Source organism: Anser brachyrhynchus (assembly GCF_964034855.1).
Source record: "Anser brachyrhynchus genome assembly, chromosome: 14".
NCBI lineage: Eukaryota > Metazoa > Chordata > Aves > Anseriformes > Anatidae > Anser > Anser brachyrhynchus.
In genome coordinates, this window is record NC_137709.1 from 1,677,720 (window position 1) to 1,686,125 (window position 8,406).

The window sequence follows — 8,406 nt, forward strand, 5'->3', positions numbered from 1 at the left end:
TTGTTTGCTCCCTCTTTCCGACAGGCCTTTATTTGAAGTACTGATAAGAGTTCAGCTGTTGAGACTGAAATGAGATGGAAGCGTGATCTACTTTAAGCACTTGCCAGGTTGAAGGATAAATGTCTAAAGTCCAGTTTGAAATAAGCACTCCTACTTGAAATGCCTGATGCGCACTCAGCATACACTTTGCTCACAGGATACAAGGAAAAACCCAGGTTGTTTACTGAATATAAACTTTTAATCCACACCTTAAAAAAATATATATTAACAGTTATAAAAAAACAAAACAAACATGAGATGCAGGGTCCTTTTATTGAGCTTGGCCAGAGAGTCATCCTCAGGCGTATGCTGCGGAGGTACAGCCTTGGTTACTGAATGCTCTCCAGCTCTCTGAAGTCCTTTTACCAGTTCTTATGGCAGAAATGTCGAATATAATTGTTGCTGATTCACTGTCATAGCTTTTGAACGGTCAATAAATATTTCACAAGTAGAGCGGAGCATTGTTAGCAGTAACAGTGATGGGTGTTCTTCATTACGACAGGTCACTCGGAGGCCGATCTAAGGAAACAGCGGTTTTTCCTGGAAAACAAACCATCATCAGGCACTGACAGCTGCGTAGGGCTCCAACAGGTCTGTCTGTCCTTAGCAGCGCTCAGCTATTACGACAGTGCTTGTATTCAGCTTAACGTGACTCAGTTTGCCTCGATTCATCTTATGTTCTTTGCTTTGCATAGTAACTCCAAAGTACGTATTACCCAGGGCTGTATGGCCAGGCTCTAGTGTAGAAATTATACACAACAAAAATGCCTTCCTGTCTATTTATCTTCCTGTAGCTGCTGTTATAGTTCATCCATGGTAATCACTAGAACCAAATGATTCATTTCAGACGCATGCAGAATAGGAACCTGACTGTCATTTCCTATAGTATCTGTGTGTAGATGGATCTATTCTACCCATTTTCCCTTTGCTTTCAGGTGTAAGTACAGTAAGTGCCACACAAAATCAGCTTTCAGTCACTAGGTAGTAATTTTAACTAATCACTTTTTATATGTAATTGGTTAACTTATGTTTGCTTTAGTATTTTAGCTTTTAAATGATGAGCTTAAGTAATCACTTTAAAGTGATTACCATTTTAAAGATGGATTAATATTTAAGGCCTCTAAGTGGTTACCTAGAAGCTGTCCAGGATTCTATGGTTGGTTGTCCTTTTTTTTTGAAAAGATGGTTATTCTGGGTTGCAATGGAACTACAAAGGCTTGTCATCAAGGGCATTTGGACTCTGTTCTGTTTGTACTGCTTACAAAAAAGGTCTAAATCTATTGCTTCATCCATATCCCTCCTATCTTTTTTTTTATGCACAGAATTAATTCCATATCTTGAGTGAGAATAAGTGGAAACTTTCTCTACGTAGTATAACATCATGTATTCCTGAGCCTTAATATTGGTTAGGGTTAGTTACCTGCATAGCATTGTAATGCATTCGCTGTTATCCCTGCAGGAGGCTCCAATGGGTCTCAGTGAGACTCCTCTCCAGAAAGGTGTCATCCGCCTTTGTCTTTTTAGGTGAGGCTGTGGCTGGTGCAAGGAAGCACAGTGCATCTGAAACAGAGTCGTGGCACAGCTGTCAGGAGCACGCAGCGGCTGTAGGCAGTTGGTCATTTTGATGCTGTGGTCAATCATCATATAAATTTTAAGTGAAGGTCTGTAAATCTTGTTTTCAAATCATAGAGTGATCTGTTAAAGTACAATTGCTTATATCCTAACCCTAAAGAAATAATCATAAAAATCAACATTTTTAATTGTCTTGAGAGGGAAGGCAGAATTATTTGCTAAATTACATCTCAGAGTAACCCAGTTTTCGCTTTAAGCAGTTATTTACTTCTTCAGGATGTTGAGTCTGCTAAAGGAGCTCTGCTCTTACTTCTGACTCTGGCACTTAGTGTTATTCGTGTAGCTCCTAACACTTTCGTTCACTGCCTGGCTGTTTGAGCTAGCATTTTAAATAGTTCTCTCTACTTACCTGGCTGAGCAGCAGCGAGCAGAATAAGAAGATTGCCATGACTTTCAAACAGTGCATCTTCACAGTATGGGCTGCTGCTTCGGCTGGAGGAGCAGCTGTGGGCGGAGGAGGTTGGAAGAGCCCTGAATAGAACTTGCCAAGCTTCAGCCAGATTTTTATAGACTTCATTCTCTTATCATTGCATCAGCTGTCAGTCATTACAGGAACAAAGTTCATTTCAGAGCAAGAGGGAATTACAAAGTTAGCATCTCCTGAAGCGATCTGGTTCAAGGCCTGTCTATCTAGCTAATGATTTACTCTCCTTCCACTTGTACTTTGTCTGGTCAGCTTACCAGGTTTGCCAACTGTTCCTTTTTTAAAACCTATCTAACACGTTACCAGAACTCCATCCTGCACTTGCAAGCAAAAGGGTGGGTGGCCCAAAGTAGCGTGGTAAAGATCAAAAGCCTTATTATAACAACCCTATTTAACTTCTCTGATGTTCACAGTATGTGCAGCTCTGAGTTTGCCAGCTGGCAGGTAAGTATTGTCCTACAAGTTTATTTGGAGCAGCAAATTGTACTTTTGGTTCTGCTTCTCGTTCTTGGTACATGAGAGTCATAAGCAAGTTACTTCTGACCTTTCTTTCCATTAACATTGTGCTTAAAATGTGGATGCGGTACTTTCCATATGGGTTTTGGAGTGTAAAAATGATGTTATTCCTGATAAATCTTAGACATCTCCTTTCAAGGATCCCAGTCTGCAGTTAAAGATGATCTAGATAGCTAACACTAAAAGCAGAAGAGATGGCTGGAAGGATTTTCTGGAGTTGAGTTGCTCCACGTAGCAAGACCATGGTTTCTTTAGACGAGCCATCTCTGCTGTAGTCTGCCTCTGTGTCTTACAGTGTAACTCGTGAGCAGTCTTCTAGAAGGTGCCAACAGCAGCTCCCACTGGTGTGGACAGGCAGGTTAGAGCTAAGAGCACTCTTGCACTTCTCCGTGGTGCAGTGAGAAGAGATTGCAGCAGCTTGGAGGAAATGTTTCAAAAGAACTATGCGTTACCTTTCATCTTGCCCAAAGTCTCCGTTCAGACACACACTTCTCCCACTTGGTCTCCCACGGGGAAGAGGGAGAAGTGTTTCTAAGATCACTCCTCTCTAGATGCACCTTGCCAGTACTCCTCCTCCTCCTTGTCTGATGCATCTGGCTCCCAAATCTGTCCGCATGTTCTGTATCGTCAAGGAAATGATTTATGAGACTGCAGAGCAACAATAGCAGTTTAGCCATGGCAAGCACTGCGTGGAGGCTTGGAGGCACTCTGTTTTGAAAGTTACTTCAAGTAGAAAGATAGCGTATAAAATAATTAGTTGTTTTAGCTAAATTATAAATCTAAATACAGATGCAATAGACTACATTTTCTGTGATTGCTTAATATGGAAGTATAAGTGCCAGCGTGGAAGGCAAGTTACTGAGATTGAGATAATGCCTGCCATGTTGTCAGGTTCCTGCCTACGGATGATTACCCCTTAGCCCAAACTTCACTGGGATTTAATAAAACCCCTTTGCAGCGTATCGCCTGCAAGCTATTATTGAAAGATTTGTTCCTTTCCTGGGGTTCCTTACTCTTCCCCTGTTTGTCTCGCTTCCTTGTGGGAAGGAATCAAAACCCTTCTTCATTTCACCTTCCTTGGTTTCACATAGGGAAAGAAATGAGACAGTAAATAATGACAGATCAAATAGCAGAACTTGAATGTTTCTCTTGCATCTGGCTGTGAATTTCTCAAATGTTTTTCCCTTTAAGTCCTTTCCTTACATGTATGTGAGTTCTAATTCTGCTGTCTCCACTAGGCACTGTAGTAGAACAGAGACAAGAAAAGCCACGGTGGCAGTCTTGACTGCGTATTTGGAGCACAGGATGTGAAGTGACAGCTCAGCTCTGACAGCCGTGTCCTCGGTAAGTCATCGTTCCTCAGCTTTTTTGGCTAGCTAAGATTAGTACTTTGTGATGATACGTCAGAACTGTTGTGTGTCCTAGGTTGCTAACAGTGTCAGCTCGTAGTTGCAGATCCCTTTGAAGCAGCCATCTGTTTATTCTGTGCAAGAAAAGAAAAAAAAATCGGACTGCTTGTTTCCATGTATGCAAATCCAGTGCAGTCCACTCGTCTACTGCTGGCTAGTCAGAAGCCACAGCAAAAATGCTGGTTTAAACACCAGAATGTTACAGAACATTGTTGTGTTTCCACTTCTAACGTTTAGCAAAGGGACAATAGAAATAAATCAGATGATTAAGACGGTAGCCCGCTGTCTCCTATTTGCCAGTAGGAAGCCACAGCCCCCGTGAACATTTAGCAAAGGGAGAACAGAAACAAATGAGATTGAGAAACTTTCAAACACAGCGTTCGGACGCTGAAACACCCCCCGGCCCAATGCCCCGATGCCACGCAGCGGGCAGGAGCCGTCGCTGCTGGCAGCGTGAGGAAACGCCGGGTTCTGCATCCCTGCCCCGCGGGCCGGACCCGGGGGGCAGCTGGGGACTGGCAGCGGTGCTCACGGGGCTGCAGCGCCGTGGGTAAACCCGGCGGCAGCGGCTGAACGTGCCCCAGTGTTTACAGTATGCTGGCAGCTGGCTAGGCCATAGTTCAGCCGTCTGTGAAACAGGGGCAGAGACCTCATCGCAGAGGCTGCGAGGAGCTGCTCACCCTCTAGAGTTCCTGAGAGGAAAGGGATTGAGGAAGCACTTACTGAAGCTACCGCTGTGCCAAGCCTACGAGTCCGGTTATTTAGGCTACAGAGCAGCTGCCCTTGCTCTTTGGGGTAAGTAGGAGGCAAATGAGAGTTCTGAGCAAAGCCTGCCCCCGGCCATCTTTGCCACCTCCCAGTTGTTGGAGCCAGTTCAATGCTCCCGTCTTGCTTAAGCTGCCTACAAGTACCGGTGAACCAAAACGTAGACTGGAGCACAGAAAGCTTGTGGTGCAGTGGGAGCACTTGCACTGCTCCTGGTTAGGCCAGCCTCTTGACTGTGCTCGAGTACAAAACCATAAAGCATTTGACTCCACCATTTGCATACCCCCAGCTTCCTCAAGTGAGACTGAGCATCTTTGTCTTCCAGACGGCTCAGCCCTGAGCCCACAAAGCAACTACCCCAGGAAAACGTCACTCTCCCTCTGCAGATAAGATAAATTCTCAGTACCAGCTGCGGGACTAGCGCAACAGGGAGATAAATAAGTTACTTTGCTTGGAGCATGAGTTTGAGACAATCAGCTCAAGACTAAGGGGAAAAAAAAAGATAAAGAACTGAGCCAAACGGTCTGGACTTTGGAGAGCAAAGCGTGTCGTACTTGGAGCTACAGGGTGAATTTCTTAGGCACAGATTTAAAAGCGAACAGTAGCAATAAAGCTCCTGAGATCACCCTCAGGTGTCAAAATAATCTTTTTTTTCTCCTTGTAGTTCCCAAGAAGAAGCTTCTAACTTGGACTGTTAACACCAAGCAGACATCAGAATTGCAGTTTATCATCTGATTAACGTTAATAACTATGATACCCAGGTAGGTGTATGTGGGGCAGAGTCCACGTTCAGCTCCGAGCCATCAGCCAGCTCATACAGTTTTGGGCAATATCAGATGGGCCGTTTGTTTTTTCACGCGTCTCAAGGCTGGAATATATTCTATTTCAAGAGGAAAAAGCGGCTGGTGAGGGACAGATAAAGGGATCAATGAGCTTACCCCCAAACTGTTATTTCTAACCAATGATAGCTGAGGACAGCCCTTGCTACATTAACTAGACTGAGAAGTGCTTCAAAGAAACAAGAGGCAAAGAGGCTGGAAATAAGAAGTAAAGTAAAAAGTAAAGTAAAAAGTAAAGTAGCTTGAGCATAGAGTAGTTTAATCTGATCATCCCTCTGTACAGAGTGAACCGGAGAGCCATTTCATGCGACTCACCTCAACATTTAAAGCCATGGACTTCACACAAAGTCATGAGACAGAGTTAAAGTTTATTAGACAACACTTTATCTGCCCGTCATCCTAATCACATGAACACGCTTAGCAACAGGACGCTGATAACACGGTGCGCTAACATCTCCGCTAACATCTCCTCGTGGCTCTGGCTACTTGTCGTTCTCGTAGTCAGCAGGGTTCTTCCTCTTCAGCCTCTCGAACTCCTGCATGCCCCAGGAGTACAGGAGGTAGGCGCCCACGAAGGCTGCAAAGAGAGGAGAGCGCTGAGGAGCCGCATGGCGAAGGGGGGGGGGGGGCAAAGCTGCGGCAGGCTGGCTCACAACAACAACTGGTACGAACCCTCCCTGTTCGCCCATCCTTCCGCAGTGCCCCCAGCACAAACCCTCCCCGTTCTCCCCATCCTTCCCCAGTCCCCCTTGACCCCCCCGTTTCCCCTTTCACATCCCTCAATCCTTCCCATTTCCCCCCAGCCTCCCCAGTTCCCCTGGTCCCCCTCAGCCTCCCCCCGCCTCTCCCATTCCCCCCCAGCCTCTCCCAGTCCCCTTGATCCCCCGAGCCTCCCCCAGCCTCTCCCCTTCCCCCCCAGCCCCTCCCCTTCCCTCCCAGCCTCCCCCATTCCCCCCCCCATTCCCTAAAGCCTCCCCCGACCTCCCCCATTCCCTCCCCTTCCCCCCCAGCCCCCTTGATCCCCCCCCAGCCTCTCCCCTTCCCACTGCAGCCTCCCCCGTTCTCCCCCATTCCCTAAAGCCTCCCCCATTCCTTCCCATTCCCCCCCAGCTTCCCCCAGTCCCCTTGACCCCCCTAAACCTCCCCCAGCCTCTCCCCTTCCCCCTCAGCCTCCCCCAGTCCCCCCCCCAATCCCCTCACGGCCCCCCCCTTCCCCCTCAGGCCTCCCCCCCCCCCAATACTCACGGGGCACCACCTTGAAGACCTGCGAGCTGAAGCGCCGCCACACGTTGGGCAGCCCGTGCGAGAGGACGTTGGGGAAGGCGCGCTGCTCGAAGGGCGACAGGCTGTAGGTGACGACGTGCCGCACCCGCGCCAGGTTCCCGAAATGCCGGCCCATGGCGGTGTCACCTTGGCGACCGCCTTCGCCGCCGCGCCGACCGGAAGCGGAAGCGGCATCGGTGATGCCGCTTCCGCTTCCGGTCCGCGCTGCGGCAGTGTTCTCCTCAGGGGTGTTCGTCCTCCCCCTAAAATGTCGTGTGGAGAAAAAAAAAACACAAAGTGACGTTATCACGATAAAAAACACTAAGTGGCGTTGCCACAGTAAAACCCCCTAAATGACGCTGCAACAATTAATAAACGCGAAGGGACGTTGCCACAGTAAAAAAAAAACACCAAATGACGTTGCGGCAATAACACCAAACGATGTTGCGACAAAAATAAACACTAAACGGTGTTGGCACAGTAAAAACGACTGATGTTGCCGAGATTTTATAAATGAGGCAAAACAATAATGTGAAGGCCATGCGCGCATCCCCTCACGGATGTAAATGCTCCCCAAAATGCCACGTGGAAAACACTAAATGATGTTGCCACAACAAAAAACACTAAGTGATGCTGTCATAGTAAAAAAAAATAAAAAATACTTCTGCAATTTTATAAATGAGACAAAATAATAACGTGAAGGCTGTGAGCGCATCCCCTCACAGATGTAAATCCTCCCCAAAATGCCATGTGGAGAAAGAAACACTAAGTGACATTGTGTCAATGTCATTTAGCGTTCTTTATTGTGTCAGTAAAAAACACTAAATGATATTGCCACAATTTTATAAATGAGACAAAATAATGACATGAAGGGACACAGTTTTAAACACAAGTGTTTGGTGAAGCTGAATTCCCCCAGTTTGAAAGGGATTAGTGGGAGCAATGTGCATCTCCTCACAGATGTGAATCCTCCCAAAAATACCATGTGGAAAAAAAAAAAACCTAACTGACATTGTCACAATTTTGTAAATGAGACAAAATAATAATGTGAAGGGACACAGTTTTAAATACAGAAGCTGTTTGGTGAAGCTGAATGTCCCGGGTTTGAAAGGGGTTAGTGGGAGCAACACTCACTAGGCAGGGAAGTTTTTTTACACCAATCAAACACAATATTGACCTGGGCTAGAATTTTGTTTGACACCAAGGTTTTTGCCTTGAGCTCTTGGTGTTTTCCAGCCATACCTCTGATCAGAGCCAAAGCAAGCACTATTTTTAGGTAGCGGCCCCAGTCAGAGGCCTCCTTTGGTGGAAGTTATGTGACTGCTCGCCAGGCAGCGTTGCACCTCTGCAGGATACTCCAGGCTCACAGAAGCACCACAGCAGCACCGGCTGGTTCACATCTGGGAGGTGAAGCACTGTCCGTGTCCTGTCACAGCGCTGGGAGGTCACGCACGGCACCTCAGGTTCAGGCCTTTCTCTGCCAGGCTGAGTTCCCAAGCCCTTGGGTACTGCACAGGTC

General features: G+C 46.8%; 2 protein-coding genes and 1 long non-coding RNA gene across 3 annotated transcripts; 1 reads left to right on the forward strand and 2 right to left on the reverse strand.

Moving 5' to 3' along the window:
* Positions 1 to 219: 219 nt before the first annotated feature.
* On the reverse strand, positions 220 to 2,203 carry LEAP2 (liver enriched antimicrobial peptide 2). The gene is made up of 3 exons (XM_080555388.1): positions 2,021 to 2,203; positions 1,460 to 1,599; positions 220 to 579 (listed from the first exon to the last, which is right to left on the reverse strand). The coding sequence occupies exons 1-3, from the start codon at positions 2,186 to 2,188 to the stop codon at positions 543 to 545; spliced, it is 345 nt and encodes a 114-aa protein (XP_080411514.1). The 5' UTR covers positions 2,189 to 2,203; the 3' UTR covers positions 220 to 542.
* LOC308177720 lies at positions 2,198 to 6,045 on the forward strand. The gene is made up of 4 exons (XR_013939360.1): positions 2,198 to 2,539; positions 3,850 to 3,955; positions 5,450 to 5,546; positions 5,908 to 6,045. It is a non-coding gene; the product is annotated as an uncharacterized lncRNA (long non-coding RNA).
* Positions 5,973 to 7,095, reverse strand: UQCRQ (ubiquinol-cytochrome c reductase complex III subunit VII). Its single transcript, XM_080555387.1, has 2 exons — positions 6,870 to 7,095; positions 5,973 to 6,201 (listed from the first exon to the last, which is right to left on the reverse strand). The coding sequence occupies exons 1-2, from the start codon at positions 7,021 to 7,023 to the stop codon at positions 6,107 to 6,109; spliced, it is 249 nt and encodes an 82-aa protein (XP_080411513.1). The 5' UTR covers positions 7,024 to 7,095; the 3' UTR covers positions 5,973 to 6,106.
* Positions 7,096 to 8,406: the final 1,311 nt, after the last annotated feature.

Bases quoted from the DNA above. Each gene is read 5' to 3' on its own strand.
- LEAP2 (XM_080555388.1), bottom strand. From the start codon at position 2,188: ATGAAGTCTATAAAAATCTGGCTGAAGCTTGGCAAGTTCTATTCAGGG. The intron at 1,600-2,020 runs GTAAGTAGAGAG...ACTCTGTTTCAG, and splicing joins GCTCGCTGCTGCTCAGCCAG to ATGCACTGTGCTTCCTTGCA. The intron at 580-1,459 runs GTAACTAACCCT...TTTGTTTTCCAG, and splicing joins TGCATTACAATGCTATGCAG to GAAAAACCGCTGTTTCCTTA.
- UQCRQ (XM_080555387.1), bottom strand. From the start codon at position 7,023: ATGGGCCGGCATTTCGGGAACCTGGCGCGGGTGCGGCACGTCGTCACC. The intron at 6,202-6,869 runs GTGAGTATTGGG...CTCTCTTTGCAG, and splicing joins GGTCTTCAAGGTGGTGCCCC to CCTTCGTGGGCGCCTACCTC.